General features: G+C 46.0%; 1 protein-coding gene across 3 annotated transcripts in view; it reads right to left on the reverse strand.

Annotated features, from left to right (window-relative positions):
* The window catches only part of LOC121555162 (1-acyl-sn-glycerol-3-phosphate acyltransferase gamma), a 31,910-nt gene that overhangs the window by 2,767 nt on the left and 9,773 nt on the right, over positions 1 to 19,370 (reverse strand). For 2 of the 3 annotated variants that reach the window (XM_041868969.2, XM_041868970.2), the window contains 4 exons: positions 3,964 to 4,025; positions 2,539 to 2,752; positions 1,660 to 1,829; positions 1,109 to 1,270 (listed from right to left, as the gene is read on the reverse strand). In XM_041868969.2, the coding sequence (XP_041724903.1) occupies positions 1,109 to 1,270; positions 1,660 to 1,829; positions 2,539 to 2,716 (510 nt within the window). In that variant the 5' untranslated portion in view covers positions 2,717 to 2,752; positions 3,964 to 4,025. The remainder of the gene's footprint in view (positions 1 to 1,108; positions 1,271 to 1,659; positions 1,830 to 2,538; positions 2,753 to 3,963; positions 4,026 to 19,370) is intronic. The other variant, XM_041868971.2, reaches the window with a different exon arrangement.

Consider the following 19,370-nt stretch of genomic DNA (forward strand, 5'->3'; position numbering starts at 1 on the left):
GAAACACACCAAGACAAACAACAAAGTTAAAAATACAGACAAGACACAAACAGGTTAAGAAAACACTCCAGTTGAGGTGACCTCTTCTCATCTCTGCTCCTATCAAACTCCCCAACAGGGCCAGGTTGAGTTACAAGTGCACCTCCAGGAAACTCCACTCTAAATAATGTCCTCATCTTATCTCAAGGACTTCCATTTAGAGGGGGCACAGCGTTAACAGACCCAAGGACTTCCATTTAGAGGGGGCACAGCGTTAACAGACCCAAGGACTTCCATTTAGAGGGGGCACAGCGTTAACAGACCCAAGGACTTCCATTTAGAGGGGGCACAGCGTTAACAGACCCAAGGACTTCCATTTAGAGGGGGCACAGCGTTAACAGACCCAAGGACTTCCATTTAGAGGGGGCACAGCGTTAACAGACCCAAGGACTCATCTGCTGACCTGGTCCCATGTGGCTCAGTTGGTAGAGTATGGCGCTTGCAACGCCAAGGTTGTGGGTTCAATTCCCATGGGGGACCATAACGGGAAAAAATTACCAAAATGTATCCACTCACTACTGTAAGTCGCTCTGGATAAGAGTGTCTTAAAATCCCGGTGTCAGAGGTGACCTGTCCCCGTGTCAGAGCTGAGTTGGTGGGGGTTTTCTAGGTGTCGCTTAAATCAGATCAGACAACTTCATTAGCCTAAGCTCTCTGGTAGTTTCCGGTAACCGTTCACGAGCGGCAGAAGTGGAAACTTGCAGCCTGAGAGACAGCATGCGTCTAAACATCTCTAAAGAGGGCCATTAGGAACCAGGCCAGAATCACACTGACCTATATAACACTGTGGCGTCTCGGCGAGTTGAATAGCACCAGAGATACACTAACCAGACCTGATTTGGACAAGACTAAACTCCTGGACCTAGTCGAAAGACTTGTTATAGCAGACTGAAGCCAGGAGCTCAAGAATCAGTCCTGTGTGTAGATTCGCTGTACGAGCTGTCTGGGCCGAATGTACTCTACTTTCATTGTTTCAAATGGCTGTTAAGAGCCGGCAGAAAAACAAGAATTAGAGTAATCTAGGCCAGGATAGAGCAATGTAGGCCTATAGCTAAGGAGTCATACTCACCCACATAAACTCAGGGTAGTCTTTGAGTCTTTCTAGCCCTCTGAACACGGTCTCTCTGTCCTCCTCCCACTTCCTCTTACAGAACACGATCTCCAGGAAGTACCAGGTCCAGCCAATCAGAGGCACCTTCAGCAGCTCGTGTTTGGCCAGCACTTTGGAACTCTGGGTAAACAAACATGGATCGTCAGGTCAGATAAAAGGGAGAGATGTAAAGAGCGCTGGTCTACAGTGGCTCCCTCACCTACTGTCCTGTTTATCCGGACTGAAAACACAGGACATGTCAAACAATATGGCGAAAACACAGGACAGGTCAAACAACATGGCCAAAACACAGGACAGGTCAAACAACATGGCCAAAACACAGGACAGGTCAAACAACATGGCCAAAACACAGGACAAGTCAAACAATATGGCCAATAAACAGGACAGGTCAAACAATATGGCCAATAAACAACAAACAATACTTCTTTCAGATCAAGGCAGAGACCAGGTCCCCCTGTACAGTGAGAGAGAGTTGGAGCGAGCCAGTGAGGGTTAGAGTACATACTGACCCCTAGGACTCGGTATCTCTCACAGATGGTCCAGCCGCACAGGAAGTCAATCTCATAGTTGTGGTTGAGGATGATGATGACGTGCTCCTTGCCGAACTTGTCCACCGTGGCCTGGTCTGTGTAGAGGGTGCATTCTGTTCCTGACCACCACTCTAACAGCATCACCAGCTCTGTGCAGGACAACAGGGTCAACACAGTCACATCCACTCTAGCAGCATCACCAGCTCTGTGCAGGACAACAGGGTCAACACAGTCACATCCACTCTAGCAGCATCACCAGCTCTGTGCAGGACAACAGGGTCAACACAGTCACATCCACTCTAGCAGCATCACCAGCTCTGTGCAGGACAACAGGGTCAACACAGTCACATCCACTCTAGCAGCATCACCAGCTCTGTGCAGGACAACAGGGTCAACACAGTCACATCTACTCACAGCTCTCTGACCAACTTCACCCCACCAAGATCCTTGTTGGATCGAAATGTTGTCCATAAAAAGGTGCTAATTGGGAGCATATTCAGTGTCGACTTCATCAAGAGTATCAACTCGGTCACCACAAAATCTACACCATCAACATCAGGCCATAACTTTCTATTACACAGTCTCATACAAACAACTTCATGGCCATAAATAGAAATGAGCGACTCCACTAGTCACCTGAGTCACAACTATCAATACCGAATCACAAGAGCCATTTGGTTACAAGGTCTCCTTTTGAGGTGTAACAAAAAGACTTCATCATGCACACAAAACGCATTACGTACTAACGACGTCAGACAGGATCTCACAAATACCTAGTCAAACACATGCACGCACGCGCCCACACACAAACCCCAGGATCTCACACACACACAGGACAATTGCAGTGTGGTGACTCACGGCTCCAGAGGGAATAGGAGAGCCTGGTGTTGATCCTGCGGTACAGCTGCTTGTCAATGGGCCACAGGACGCAGGTCAACAGCTGGATGAAGTTGATGAGGAGGCCGCTCACCACGAACACAAAGCCCAGGAGTAGCTGCAGAACGAACTGGGTCTTCAGGTAGGCTACCAGACCCATGGCTGCTGCTGCTACTTCTCTACACACTACGACAACCTGGGGGAGGAGAGAGGAGTGTAGGAGGGATAGGAGAGAGGCAGGGAGGAAGGAGGGGGAGGAGAGAGGAGTGTAGGAGGAAGGAGAGGGGGGTGCAGGAGGAAGGAGGGGGAGGAGAGAGGAGTGTAGGAGGGATAGGAGAGGGGGGTGCAGGAGGAAGGAGGGGGAGGAGAGAGGAGTGTAGGAGGGATAGGAGAGGGGGGTGCAGGAGGAAGGAGGGGGAGGAGAGAGGCAGGGAGGAGAAAGTAGGTAAGATAAAAGGTGTGATTGAGAAAGAAAGGCGAAATTAAAAGAACAGAAGAGGAGAAATTGGTAAAAGGAGAAACAAAGCACAGGTTGCTACATTACATGTGGTGACACTACATTACACGTGGTGACACTACATTACACGTGGTGACATTACATTAGATGTGGTTAAATTACATTTACATTACATTTTAGTCATTTTAGCAGACGCTCTTATCCAGAGCGACTTACAGTTAGCACATACATTATTTTATCGAACCCACAACCCTGGCGTTGCAAACGCCATGCTCTACCAACTGAGCTACATCCCCTGCCGGCCATTCCCTCCCCTACCCTGGACGACGCTGGGCCAATTGTGCGCCGCCCCATGGGTCTCCATTAGATGTGGTTACGTTCCATTACATGTGGTTACGTTACGTTACATTACATGTGGTGACACTACATTACATGTGGTGACATTACATTACACGTGGTTACATTACATTACATGTGGTGACACTACATTACACGTGGTGACACTACATTACATGTGGTGACACTACATTACATGTGGTGACACTACATTACATGTGGTGACACTACATTACACGTGGTTACATTACATTACACGTGGTTACATTACATTACACGTGGTTACATTACATTACACGTGGTGACACTACATTACACGTGGTGACACTACATTACACGTGGTGACACTACATTACACGTGGTGACACTACATTACACGTGGTGACACTACATTACACGTGGTGACACTACATTACACGTGGTGACACTACATTACATGTGGTTACATTACATGTGGTTACATTACATTACATTACTTTAGATGTGGTTACATTACTTTAGAGAGGAGGTTGCTCAGAGAGAAGAATAAAGAAATCAATTTCAAAGGGAGGAGGATGTGTGTAGTTGGTTCTGAGAGTGATTCGAGAAGACATCAATCAAAGTTTCATTCTTACCAAGCAATGTGGGTTGTCTTTATAAGCCCCTCTTGCACGGCCCTTCACTCAATATTACAGACCTGAGACACAGAGAGAGGTGGTCAATATAAAGGCAAAAAGGTCAGGAGACAGTAAGCCTACTGTAAACCATACTGTACGGTTGCACAACAGGAAGTGGTGATGAGGAAGCTGGTTTAGCCAACCTCATTACCAACCAGAACCTACTGAACTGGAAGCTATCAGACACCAGAGGGGAAACATACAGTTTCCCTCTAAATCTGTCTGGCAGAGCATGAGAGTGAGCTATACTGTGTGTGTGTGTGTGTGTGTCTCTGTGTGTGTGTGTCTGTGTGTCTCTCTGTGTGTGTGTGTGTGTCTCTGTGTGTGTGTGTGTGTGTGTGTGTGTGTGTGTCTCTGTGTGTCTGTCTGTGTGTGTGTGTGTGTCTGTGTGTCTCTGTGTGTGTGTGTCTGTGTGTCTCTGTGTGTGTGTGTGTGTGTGTGTCTGTGTCTGTGTCTGTGTGTGTGTGTGTCTGTGTGTGTGTGTGTCTGTGTGTGTGTGTGTCTGTGTGTGTGTGTGTGTGTGTCTGTGTGTGTGTGTGTGTGTGTGTCTGTGTGTGTCTGTGTGTGTGTGTGTGTGTCTGTGTGTGTGTGTGTGTGTGTGTGTGTGTCTCTGTGTGTGTGTGTATGTGTGTGTGTGTGTGTGTGTGTGTGTGTGTGTGTGTGTGTGTGTCACCAAAGAGTATGAGTATAGGTCAGTCACAGACTGAACGAGTGTTTGACAGACAAGGAGGATTACATTTGTGTGTCACAGCAAAAGCATGTGTTTCAGTGTGTGTGTGTGTGTGTGAGTACAGTGACTCTCAGTCTTTGTGATGTAGACCTACAATCACTCACACAGAGCTCTGAGTCACAGCCCTCCAGTCCACTGTGACCTTCAAACCCATGGTCCCAGATGGGTCTGTGCTTTAGCCTACCCGCTTGTCATTGCCAAGACAAAACATTGTTTTGCATGACACTTCCATTATCAATCAATCAATTTTATTTTATATAGCCCTTCTTACATCAGCTAATATCTCGAAGTGCTGTACAGAAACCCAGCCTAAAACCCCAAACAGCTAGTAATGCAGGTGTAGAAGCACGGTGGCTAGGAAAAACTCCCTAGAAAGGCAAAACCTAGGAAGAAACCTAGAGAGGAACCAGGCTATGAGGGGTGGCCAGTCCTCTTCTGGCTGTGCCGGGTGGAGATTATAACAGAACCATGCCAAGATGTTCAAAAATGTTCATAAGTGACAAGCATGGTCAAATAATAATCAGGAATAAATCTCAGTTGGCTTTTCATAGCCGATCATTAGAGTTTAAAACAGCAGGTCTGGGACAGGTAGGGGTTCCATAACCGCAGGCAGAACAGTTTAAACTGGAATAGCAGCAAGGCCAGGCGGACTGGGGACAGCAAGGAGTCACCACAGCCGGTAGTCCCGACGTATGGTCCTAGGGCTCAGGTCTCTCAGTTGGCTTTTCATAGCCGATCATTTAGAGTTGAAAACAGCAGGTCTGGGACAGGTAGGGGTTTCGTGAGCCGCAGGCAGAACAGTTGAAACTGGAATAGCAGCAAGGCCAGGCGGACTGGGGACAGCAAGGTGTCATCATGCCCGGTAGTCCTGACGTATGGTCCTAGGGCTCAGGTTCTCAGAGAGAAAGAGAGAACGAGAGAATTAGAGAGAGCATACTTAAATTCACACAGGACACTGGATAAGACAGGAGAAGTACTCCAGGTATAACCAACTAACCCCAGCCCCCCGACACATAAACTACTGCAGCATAAATACTGGAGGCTGAGACAGGAGCGGTCCGGAGACACTGTGGCCCCATCCGAAGAAACCCCGGACAGGGCCAAACAGGAAGGATATAACCCCACCCACTCCGCCAAAGCACAGCCCCCCGCACCACTAGAGGGATATCCCCAACCACCAACTTACAATCCTGAGACAAGGCCGAGTATAGCCCACAGAGGTCTCCACCACAGCACAAACCAAGGGGGCGCCAACCCAGACAGGAAGATCACGTCAGTAACTCAACCCACTCAAGTGACGCACCCCTCCCATGGACGGCATGAAAGAGCACCAGCAAGCCAGTGACTCAGCCCCTGCAACAGGGTTAGAGGCAGAGAACCCCAGTGGAGAGGGGAACCGGCCCGGCAGAGACAGCAAGGGCTGTTCGTTGCTCCAGCCTTTCCGTTCACCTTCACACTCCTGGGCCAGACTACACTCAATCATATGACCTACTGAAGAGATAAGTCTTCAGTAAAGACTTAAAGGTTGAGACCGAGTCTGCGTCTCTCACATGGGTAGGCAGACTGTTCCATAAAAATGGAGATCTATAGGAGAAAGCCCTGCCTCCCGCTGTTTGCTTAGAAGTTCTAGGGACAATTAGGAGGCCTGCGTCTTGTGACCGTAGCGTACGTATTGGTATGTACGGCAGGACCAACTCGGAAAGATAGGTAGGAGCAAGCCCATGTAACGCTTTATAGGTTAACAGTAAAACCTTGAAATCAGCCCTTGCCTTAACAGGAAGCCAGTGTAGGGAAGCTAGCACTGGAGTAATATGATCAAATTTCTTGGTTCTAGTCAGGATTCTAGCAGCCGTATTTAGCACTAACTGAAGTTTATTTAGTGCTTTATCCGGGTAGCCGGAAAATAGAGCATTGCAGTAGTCTAATCTAGAAGTAACAAATGCATGGATTAATTTTTCTGCATCATTTTTGGACAGAAAATTTCTGATTTGCAGCTGAGAGCAGAAACAGACCAGGCTACATGCACTGCGGGCAGGATCAACCCTGAATACCTAGAGCTCCCTCCGCTGCACTCCACCTCTCCTTTTCATTCTAATACATCCCTCCATCCGACTAACTCCTTAACCCCTACTCATCCTCCTCTTCATCCCTCTAATCTCTCATTCAACTTTCCATTACCTCTCCATCCATCTCTTTCATCTTTCCTTCCTGTTCTCTGAGGTGTTTAAACTCTGGTTTGGACTATAAGACCAGACAATGCCTGGAGCCTGTGTGCTCTCATCTCATAGGGGAGAGAATGTGCTGTAAGGGTGTGTTTCAGTGAGTATCAGTGTTTTGTTCCCTCACAGGACAGGACAACCATGTCTCCATTGTTCGGGACCAAACACCAGCTAGCCAGAGGGGGAGGAAGAGAGACAGAGATTGTGTGACGATATGTCTGTGTGTGTGTAAAATCATTTGACAGGGTGGCAGAAATAGCAGAGGGTCATTCCACCTCATAAAGCACAAGAAAGAGGACTTCGACACCCACCATCTCAGATTGTTCTGAAATAGTTTCTGTTAGAAACAGAAAATGAGCATTCCTCCAACATTATTTTGTTAAAATATAATTTGATCTCAGAGTGGCGCAGTGGTCTAAGGCACTGCATCTCAGTGCTTGAGGCGTCACTACAGACCCCCTGGTTCGATTCCAGGCTGTATCACAACCAGCAGTGATTGGGAGTCCCATAGGGTGGCGCACAATTGGCCCAGCATCGTCCGGGTTTGGCCAGTGTAGGCCGTCATCGTAAATAAGAATTTGTTCTTAACTGACTTGCCTAGTTAAATAAAGGTAAAATAAAAATTAAGCTAACTGATTGCACCCAAATTGGCCATTATAATTTATAAGATTCATATAATATCCAATAAATATAGGACCTGGCTGGCGCTGCGTAGTCTCGCTCCCCTTCCCTGAGAGACATCATCATCATCATCATCATCATCTCCTGGCTTCAGCCAATCAGACTTCTAACTACAGAAATTATTTCCGAACTAACTGAGATGGTGGGTGTGTCATGGCTAGCTGAAACGACATGGAACGACCCCAGAGTCTCTAGATCACAAACACTGATACGTCCTCAGTGCAAATAAGTGTCTCACAGCTCTGAGAAGGTCGCAGGTCTACCTGCTGTTTTGAACATCAGCTCCATGTTGATATTTGTCCCACTACACAGCAGGTCATTGTGGTATTTCAACCTAGGCTGTGGCCTGTAAACAAGTTCAAACAACCAGGGAAGCTCAAGGCTCATTCTCTTCTGGCTTACAAAAGGTCCGGAGGGGACTTAAGTGTTACCCTCACAAATAGCTTAGATCACAGGGATTGGCCTAGACACAGTAGAATGCACAGTGGAATTCACAGTAGAATGTATGTCATACTAGTAGTATGTCTGCTCTTTCGAGAAGTATCTGCTCGTTATTTAAACCATGGCAGTTTAAATAACCCAACAGTAAATAGGGGTTTAAAATTCAAATGCCTAGTTCAAATACTCCTTAGTGAACAGCTCACATTGGAGTATGTGGACTAGTCACTCACTAGCCTTAGTGGATTGGCTACTTCAGTGATAGTATTCCTAAATACTTCAAATTCTCCATAATTAATTAATTAATTACATTACATTCACATCAGTAGCCAGCTTGTCGTTTGCACTAGGAGGAATCTTGGTACTGGTATAGATACAGTGCCATCAGAAAGCATTCACACCCCTTGACTTTTTCCACATTCTATTGTGTTACAAAGTGGGATTAAAATTGATTTAATTGTAATTTTTCGTCAATTATCTACACAAAATTATAACATTTGTAAAAAAAAATTGTTACAAAAATATATTATTTAAAAATGTATGAAAAACACGAATATATCTTGATTAGAGAAGTATTCAACCCCATGAGTCAACACGTTAGAATCACCTTTGGCAGCGATTACAGCTGTGAGTCTTTAGTGCCTTATTGCAAAAAGGATGCATGTTTTGGAATATTTTTATTCTGTACAGGCTTCCTTCTTTTCACTTTGTCAATTAGGTTACTATAGTTGGGTAACTACAATGTTGTTGATCCATCCTCAGTTTTCTCCTATCACAGCCATTAAACTCTGTAACTGTTTTAAAGTCACCATTGCCCTCATGGTGAAATCCCTGAGCGGTTTCTTTCCTCTCCGGCAACTGAGTTAGGAAGGACGCCTGTATCTTTGTAGTGGCTTGGTGTATTGATACACCATCCAAAGTGTAATTAATAACTTCACCATGCTCAAAGGGATATTCAATGTCTGTTTATTTTTTTATTTTTTACCAATCTACCAATAGGTGCCCTTCTTAGCGAGGCATTGGAAAATCTCCCTGGTCTTTGTGGTTGAAATTCACTGCTCGACTGATGGACCTTACAGGTAATTGTATGTGTGGGGTACATATGAGTTAGTCATTCAAAAATCATGTCAAACACTATTATTGCACACAGAGTGAGTCCATGCAATGTGTGACTTAAGATTTGTTTTTACTCCTGAACTTATTTAGGAATGCCATAACAAAGGGTTTGAATACTTATTTACTCACGACATTTCAGCGTTATATTTTTAATACGTTTGTAAAAAAAAAAAAATGAATAGAAAAACATAATTCCACTGACTTTAAAATCAGGTATTGTGTGTAGGCCACTGACCCCCCCCCAAAACATCTCTATTTAATCAATTTTAAATACAGGCTGTAACAACAAAATGTGGAAAAAGTCAAGGGGTGTGAATACTTTCTAAAGGCACTGTAGTGCCATCATTTGCTCAAGCCATGAACTGACCCTCTCCACCTTCGGAGGATGCAGCTTTCAAAGGCTTCACCTCTATTGGTTGACCTGTCATGATGTATTGCTTGTTTGTTTTTTTTGCTCGAGGCGCTTTGCGATTCTATGAAGAACTCTATAGAAATGAAAAATAATACAAACACAAAATAATCATCATCATCATCATGTTAATGGCATATTGGCTAGGACTACCCAATCATCTCAGATCCAGGCCTACAGGAAGAGTCTAGCACAGTGGTGTCCAAACATTAGGACTGTGTGCGTGTTCCAAATTGGAATCTAAGGTCCAGATGGCTCAGGCAGGTCTAGGCCTAAGGGGTTGGATTTCATATTGGGCATCTGTGAGAAACTGTCAGTCAAACCAGGGGGAAAGCGCGAGGTTGGGAGTAGAAACAAGACTGGCACCAGGTTGCCAAACAAGTAAAATCCTAGTAAAATTGCAAAACTGCACTGGAATATTGCCCCCACCTATTGAACATCTCAGACTAGACACAGAGGCAAGAGAAGCCACTTTGGGATAGACACCATTGGGGGGAATCTCCCCACGTCCCACCTGGTGAAAAATAGGAAGGCATTCCAATTCAGTAATAATCACCTACATTTAGGGCATTAACCAGAGTATCAGAATGAGAGCTGCCTGTGTACCCTTGTAGTCAAAGCTTCCAACTGAGATCAAAGGACAAGGCTGTGGGCTTTGAGGCAAGAGAAAGTAAAGATCTCGCTCACACACACTCTTCATGTGTGACCACTGGATCAATGTATTTTCCAGCTCACTGCAATAAATATTGAAAGGAAATGCTTTCGGTGTGCATTTGTGCACTTACAGTAGCAGAAAAAAAAAAAAAATCATGAACAACTGGATCACCTGAAAGAATACGCCCCCCTTGACATCCTCACGAGGACCATATGGTCACAGAGTTGCCATGGTAACAGACCCAGATGTAGCACATTGGGTTATGGGTATTATACATGATCTTTCTGCATCTTAAGCTTCCAGTATCTCTTTACCTCTAGCTCTCTCACTCTCTCCATCAGTCTGTCTTTCAAGTCAACCAGGGCTGAAAGGGCACATTGTAACACACCTTGTTACAGGATCATCTCCAGGACCAGGGTTGGTGATCACGGTCTCAGGACTACAGCCCTCAAAGCATCACATAGTAGGCCATCTCTATGGGAAGCAATACCAGTGGGATCCAACTCAAGTAAACCGCCAGCATGAGCAGAGCTCCATCCCAGCCCCAGGAGCCTGAGAAGGAAGGCAAGGCCCACCTGTGACCTCACGCATGCCTGGGAAAGGATTACAGACACTGGGTTAAAGCTGCGTAGGAAAAGAACTGCTGCCTGTCCTTGATCACCTGGCTGCAGGTTCACTGGGGGTTATGGCTGTGTATGACCATAGGAGCCATCTAGTCTACGAAAGCTAGATATTTAAATCTGTTTTAGTTTTTCCCGCATTACGTTTTCTCCATCTTGTTTTTTTTTTTTCTTCCGTTTCTCCCAGTTTCAGTTTTCGCTCTACAAAAAAACAAAACACTCCTTGAAAAACAACTAAATTGTATGTTCCTATGCCCACAACAATGCTTAAATCAAATTTTGACCAATCTAAGAAATTGAGATTTTTGGGTGTAGTTACCCTTTAATTCAACTGTGTACCAGCCAGAGATTGGATAGTTTGGTTAGCAATGTTTCTGTAGCGCTCATGTGATTGCAGAGTTCACAAAACAAATGGCCACTGGATTTATGCAAATAATCATGATATCATTCTGCCGGGTAGGCATAGGCTTTTGTGAAAGCATTTCCATCTACCAGAAGACTGCTAAATGACGTAAATGTAAATGTAAATGTAAATGTTTTCATGACATTAGCCTTATCGCTAACTGCTACACAAAGTGGTAGACACACAGACAGGGGCATTCCTCTTCAGAAAGTTGAAGGAAAATACGGATCACTGACGCATTTTGTTCATGTCTTATGATAATCTTGGGAAAACGTATGAATTTTCTAATACATTTAGTTGACTTCCTACTAAATTCCGTTTTAATGTCTGGATTCCATCCACGTTCGCAGCAAAACTGATTTTATAAGACCAGGAAAGGTCAACATTAGGATGTGAGGAACCATTAGTCCACAGCTGGTAAACACTGGACAACATTCTCAAAGTCCATATGATACAACTGCTTGGGTCGTAAATTGCCAAACAGGTAGACCATACCAATGAGATGGGTTATGAGCGGACTTCTCTTGAAGCTCACCAATCAAAGAGCCAGGCACCCACCGAAGTGGCAGAACCGGCCCAGATATCTAACATCTGAATGGACCTGGTTAGTTGCCGGTCCAACCCCTCCTTCACAGTATTACTTACCAGTAGACGTAGTAGCCCATGGCAAGGACCACCAACGCCCCACAGATCCCGGTGAGGGTCATCACCGCGCTCTGGTTCAGCATCTCGGCTTAAGTATCCCACCAAAATAGAATTTAAAAAGTTGAATAAAACCCAGATCGGGAGGACAGCAGATCGTAATCGCGCCGAAGGAACGATGGAGTTTTAACGAGGACAGCAAGAACTAAACCAGATCCTACTGGTTGAGGTGGAGGAGGAGAGATCCCACAGAAAACTACCCACTCAGCACAAGAGGTGATTGGGGTCCTCGGACGATCCTGCCCCCTAAAATTGGCCAAAGTAAGTGAAGTCCAATAAAGATGACAGAGGAACAGTGCACCATCTCCTCCTCCTGTTCCTCTCACAGGATAAAAATGCAGTATCTTACATGTCTTAGCCAGATCTAATCCTGGGTGGATCAGATTAGCACTGATTAGGGAGCTACAGGCACCCTGGATAAATCACTTCCCATTTCCATCAACCTGGAGGGGGATGGGTTTTCCTGGAAAGGGGTGTAGTTAGCATGGCAGAACCTGCCATGGTAACAGTTAGACCACAAGTTGTTGGTTCTGGCATTGCTCTGCCATTGGCTACCGACCGTGCCACTCAAGAAAGGGCAGGAGAAGTGACCTCGGAGCTCGGTTAAAGGCTAGCTACTTAAGTAATTGTCTTATTGGTTTCTTGTTGTGGTACGTTTTGTTCGCTAAGGACAAGTTGTGTTAAATAAACACACTATTTCAGCCGCAACATTCAAAGTAAAAGGTGGCTCATCCTCCTTGCAAATAGCCAGACTAAGCAGAGAGGGCAAAGATGGCCGCCGGGGAAGCCAACAAGAACCCTTGGGTTGAACATACAGTACCAGTGTCAAATTATGGTTCACACAAGCAGGAGGCGACAGACAGAAATAGCCTGTCAAGCCAAGATACCACTGATGTGATGCACATCTCAATAGGTGGTCCAGGTATCCTCATGACATGGGACAAGTGGGGAGGTGTTCCTTTCCTCTTTTGTTCTCTATTGTTCCTGTAATCATGGAGGGGGGAGGCATGTCATCAGAGGGCACCTTCAGACCAACTCCTTAAATGGCTTACTCCTTGAAGTTTGCAGTTGTGTCTAAAAACACTATTTTGCTCAAAACATTTATCTACCCTTAAAGCTGCAATATGTCACTTTTTGAGTGACCCGACCAAATTCACATAGAAATGTGAGTTATAGATCGGTCACTCACTGAAAGCAAGTCTAAGAAGTGGTAGATCTGCTCTGTGTGCGCTATTTCGGTTTCCCGTTCTTAAGTTCCTTTTACTTTCAGATTTGTACACCAGCTTCAAACAGCTGACAATACAATATATTTGGTTATGGAAAATATATTTCACAGTGGTTTAGATGCTACAATGTTTCTCTACACCAAAATAGGCGAACTACTAAAATGATAGCAACCAGGAAATGGCGGAGCGATTTCTGCATAGTGCACCTTTAAGTGGGTGTAGATTACTGTATTTATACGTGGGACATTGTTTTTCAACAGGAAAGGTTCAGAAATAGCTGGATTGTGTCTTTACCTTTGCGGTTACAGTCCATAATTGTTGGTTACGAGACTATACGATTATTGTGCCAGCCCTGTATTTGTGTGCATGCGTGGCTACATCTTAGAGCGCAGTTAACAGGCTAGCTGTCTGTCCTGGCTCTCTTTTTCAGTGTACTTTCTAATTGACCTCAAGGACAAATCAAATAAATGTTAGTCACACGCTTCGTAAACAACGGGTGTAGACTAACAGTGAAATGCTTACTTACGGGGCACTTCCCAAGAATGCAGAGTGAAAAATAATAACAAGGAATAAATACACAATGAGTAAAGATAACTTGGCTATATACACGGGGTACCAGTACCATGTCGATGTGCAGGGGTAAGAGGTAATAGAGATAGATATGTACAGTGCCTTCAGAAAGTATTCACACCCCTTTACTTTTTCCACATTTTGTTGTGTTACAACCTGAAATTAAACTAGATTAAATTGATTTTTTTGTGTCACTGGCCTACACACAATACCCCATAATGTCAAAGTGGAATAATGTTTTTATGAATTTTTACAAATTAAAAATGAAAAACTGAAATGTCTTGAGTAAATAAGTATTCAACCCCTTTGTTATGACAAGCAAAAAATAAATTCTGGAGTAAACATGTGCTTAACAAGTCACATAATATGTTGCATGGACTGTGTTCAATAATTGTGTTTAACATGATGTTTTAATGACTACCTCATCTCTCTACCCCAGACATACAATAATATTTAAGGTCCCTCAGTCAAGAAGTGAATTTCAAACACAGATTCAACCACAAAGATCAGGGAGGTTTTCCAATGCCTCGGAAAGGAGAGTACCTATTAGTAGACCAAAAAAATGAAAATAAGAAGACATTGAATATCCCTTTGAGCATGGTGACAATATTAATTACACTTTGGATGGTGTATCAATACACCCAGTCCCTACAAAGATACAGGCGTCCTTCCTAACTCAGTTGCCGGAGAGGAAGGAAACTGCTCAGGGATTTCACGAGACCAATGGTGACTTTAAAACAGTTAAAGAGTTTAATGGCTGTGATAGCAGAAAACTGAGGATGGATCAACAACATTGTAGTTACTCCACAATACTAACATAAATGACAGAGTGAAAAGAAGGAAGCCTGTACAGAACACAAATATTCCAAAACATACATCCTGTTTGCAATAAGGCACTAATACAAAGCATTATGTTTGGGGCAAATTCAACACGTCACTGAGTACCACTCTTCATACACTGAACAAAAATCTAAACGCAACATGTAGAGTTGGTCACACGCTTCGTGTTAGTGCACAAAATCAAATACTAAGGAAGTCTCGAGGTTTTGCTCGCCTGAGGTAGAGTATCTTATGATAAGCTGTAGACCACACTATTTACCAAGAGAGTTTTCATCTATATTTTTCATAGCTGTCTATTTACCACCACAAACCAATGCTGGCATTAAGATTGCACTGAATGAGTTATACAAGGCCATTAATCAACAGGAAAACGCTCATCCAGATGCAGCGCTCCTAGTGGCCGGGGACTTTAATGCAGGGAAACTTAAATCCGTTCTACCTAATTTCTACCAGCATGTTAAATGTGCAACCAGAGGGAAAAAAACTCTAGACCACCTTTACTCCACACACAGAGACGCATACAAAGCTCTCCCTCGCCCTCCATTTGGCAAATCTGACCATAACTCTACCAGACGAGCTAAACCACTTCTATGCTCGCTTCGAAGCAAGCAACACTGAAGCATGCATGAGAGCACCAGCTGTTCCGGATGACTATGTGATCACGCTCTCCGTAGCCGATGTGAGTAAGACTTTTAAGCAGGTCAACATTCACAAGGCAGCTGGGCCAGACGGATTACCAGGACGTGTACTCCGAGCATGTGCTGACCACCTGGCAAGTGTCTTCACTGACATTTTCAACATGTCCCTGACTGAGTCTGTAATACCAACATGTTTCAAGCAGACCACCATAGTCCCCGTGCCCAAGGACTCTAAGATAACCTGCCTAAATGACTACCGACCCGTAGCACTGACGCCTGTAGCCATGAAGTGCTTTGAAAGGCTGGTCATGGCTCACATCAACAGCATTATCCCAGAAACCCTAGACCCACTCCAATTTGCATACCGCCCCAACAGATCCACAGATGATGCAATCTCTATCGCACTCCACACTGCCCTTTCCCACCTGGACAAGAGGAACACCTACGTGAGAATGCTATTCATTGACTACAGCTCAGCATTCAACACCATAGTGCCCTCTAAGCTCATCACTAAGCTAAGGATCCTGGGACTAAACACCTCCCTCTGCAACTGGATCCTGGACTTCCTGACGGGCCACCCCCAGGTGGTAAGGGTAGGTAACAACACATCTGCCACACTGATCCTCAACACGGGGGCCCCTCAGGGGTGCATGCTCAGTCCCCTCCTGTACTCTCTGTTCACCCATGACTGCATGGCCAGGCACGACTCCAACACCATCATTAAGTTTGCCGACGACACAACAGTGGTAGGCCTGATCACCGACAACGATGAGACAGCCTATAGGGAGGAGGTCAGAGATCTGGCCGTGTGGTGCCAGGACAACAACCTCTCCCTCAACGTGACCAAGACAAAGGAGATGATTGTGGACTACAAGAAAAAAAAGAGGACTGAGCACACCCCCATTCTCATCGACGGGGCTGTAGTGGAACAGGTTGAGAGCTTCAAGTTCCTTGGTGTCCACATCACCAACGAACTATCATGGTCCAAACACACCAAGACAGTCGTGAAGAGGGCACGACAAAGCCTATTCCCCCTCAGGAGACTAAAAAGATTTGGCATGGGTCCTCAGATCCTCAAAAAATTCTACAGCTGCACCATCGAGAGCATCCTGACTGGTTGCATCACCGCCTGGTATGGCAACTGCTTGGCCTCCGACCGCAAGGCACTACAGAGGGTAGTGCGTACGGCCCAGTACATCACTGGGGCCAAGCTTCCTGCCATCCAGGACCTCTATACCAGGCGGTGTCAGAGGAAGGCCCTCAAAATTGTCAAAGACTCCAGCCACCCTAGTCATAGACTGTTCTCTCTGCTACCGCACGGCAAGCGGTACCGGAGTGCCAAGTCTAGGTCCAAAAGACTTCTCAACAGCTTCTACCCCCAAGCCATAAGACTCCTGAACAGCTAATCATGGCTACCCGGACTATTTGCACTGCCACCCCACCCTTTTTACGCTGCTGCTACTCTGTTAAGTATTTATGCATAGTCACTTTAACTCTACCCACATGTACATATTACCTCAACTACCTCAACTAGCCGGTGCCCCCGCACATTGACTCTGCAACGGTACCCCCCTGTATATATATGACCAGCTAACTGTACTGTAGTAGCTAAATACAATATAGTTGTGCTACATAGCCGAATTATCTGCTTAGTGTGTTAACACACTATTGGTGGTTTGTTGTGACCAAGTGTTGGTGCTAAACTGTGTGTTATTGGATGCTAGCATGCTAGTTAGCTATGGTGTCATAAGTTAGCTAGCTGAATAAAGTGGGTTGAGTCTATTCCTTTAAACATTGAACCGCTGTGGTTCACAACAATTCTGATTTCTAAAGGTGGAAGTTGGTAGAGCTGTTGTTCGGGTGGTTCAGTGAAACAATTATAGTTTCTGAGGTAGAAGTTTTTGGTGAGGGAGGCCCTGCTCTCTACTCTCCCAGATGTTTAGTTCATTTCATTCCGATCTCCTCTGCATTATTGTAGCCATTTGCTACAGCCTGTCAACTATGCCTCTGCCTATCCCTGTTCTCTCCTCTCTGCACAGGCTACACAAACGCCCCACACCGCGTGGCTGCTGCCTCTCTAACCTGGTGGTCCCTGCACGCACCCCACACCTGGAGTTCCAGGTCTCAGGCAGCCTCTGGAACTGCCGTTCTGCTGCCAACAAAGCTGACTTCATCCCAGCCTATGCTAATCTCCAGTCCCTCGACTTCCTGGCGCTGACGGAAACATGGATTACCACTGAAAACACTGCTACTCCTACTGCTCTCTCCTCGTCTGACCATGTGTTCTCGCATACCCCGAGAGCATCTGGTCAGAGGGGGTGGTGGCACAGGAATCCTCATCTCTCCCAAGTGGACATTCTCAATTTTTCCCCCTAACCCATCTGTCTATCTCCTCATTTGAATTCCATGCTGTCACAGTCACTAGCCCATTTAAGCTTAATATCCTTGTCATCTATCGCCCTCCAGGTTCCCTTGGAGAGTTCATCAATGAGCTTGACGCCTTGATAAGTTCCTTTCCTGAGGATGGCTCACCCTCACAGTTTTGGGGGATTTCAACCTCCCTATGTCCACATTTGACTCATTTCTCTCTGCCTCCTTCTTTCCACTCCTCTCCTCTTTTGACCTCACCCTCTCACCGTCCCCCTACTCACAAGGCAGGCAATACGCTTGACCTCATCTTTACTAGATGCTGCTCTTCTACTAATCTCACTGCAACTCCCCCTCCATGTCTCCGACCACTACTTTGTTTCCTTTTCTCTCTCGCTCTCCTCCCACACTACTCACTCTGCCCCTACACAGATGGTAATGCGCCGCCGCAACCTTCGCTCTCTCTCTCCCACTACTCTCTCCTCTTCCATCCTATCATCTCTTCCCTCTGCTCAATCCTTCTCCCTCCAATCTCCTGATTCTGCCTCCCTCAACCCTCCTCTCCTCCCTTTCTGCATCCTTTGACTCTCTGTGTCCCCTATCCTCCCGGCCGGCTCGGTCCTCCCCCTCCAGCTCCGTGGCTTGATGACTCATTGCGAGCTCACAGAACAGAGCTCCGGGCAGCGGAGCGGAAATGGAAGAAAACTAAACTCCCTGCCGACTTGGCATCTTTTCACTCCCTCCTCTCTACATTTTCTTCATCTGTTTCTGCTGCTAAGGCCACTTTCTACCACTCTAAATTCCAAGCATCTGCCTCTAACCCTAGGAAGCTATTTGCCACATTTTCCTCACTGCTGAATCCACCCCCCCTCCCTCCTCCTCTCTCTCTGTGGATGACTTCGTCAACCACTTTGAAAAGAAGGTTGACGACATCCGATCCTCGTTTGTTAAGTCTAATGACACTGCTGGTCCTACTCACACTGCCCTACCCTATGCTTTGACTTCTTTCTCCCCTCTCTCTCCAGATAAAATCCTGCGACTTGTGACTGCAGGCCGCCCAACCCCATCCCCTCCTCTCTTCTCCAGACCATCTCCGGTGACCTTCTCCCCTACCTCACCTCGCTGATCAACTCATCCTTGACCGCTGGCCATGTCCCTTCCGTCTTCAAGAGAGCGAGAGTTGCTCCCCTTCTCAAAAAACCAACACTCGATCCCACTGATGTCAACAACTACAGACCAGTATCCCTTCTTTCTTTTCTTTCCAAAACTATTGAGCGTGCCGTCTTTAGCCAACTCTCTTGCTATCTCTCTCAGAATGACCTTCTTCATCCAAACCAGTCAGGTTTCAGGACTGGTCATTCAACTGAGACTGCTCTTCTCTGTGTCACGGAGGCTCTCCGCACTGCTAAAGCTAACTCTCTCTCCTCTGCTCTTGTCCTTCTAGACCTGTCTGCTGCCTTTGATACTGTGAACCATCAGATCCTCCTCTCCACCCTCTCCGAGCTGGGCATCTCCCGGCGCGGCTCACTCCTGGATTGCGTCCTACCTGACCGGTCGCTCCTACCAAGTGGCGTGGCGAGAAGCGGTCTCCGCACCACGTGCTCTCACCACTGGTGTCCCCCAGGGCTCAGTTCTAGGCCCTCTCCTTTTCTCCCTATACACCAAGTCACTTGGCTCTGTCATATCCTCACATGGCCTCTCCTATCATTGCTACGCTGACGATACACAACTAATCTTCTCCTTTCCCCCTT

Source organism: Coregonus clupeaformis, chromosome 40, assembly GCF_020615455.1.
Source record: "Coregonus clupeaformis isolate EN_2021a chromosome 40, ASM2061545v1, whole genome shotgun sequence".
In the NCBI taxonomy this organism is placed as follows: Eukaryota; Metazoa; Chordata; class Actinopteri; order Salmoniformes; family Salmonidae; genus Coregonus; species Coregonus clupeaformis.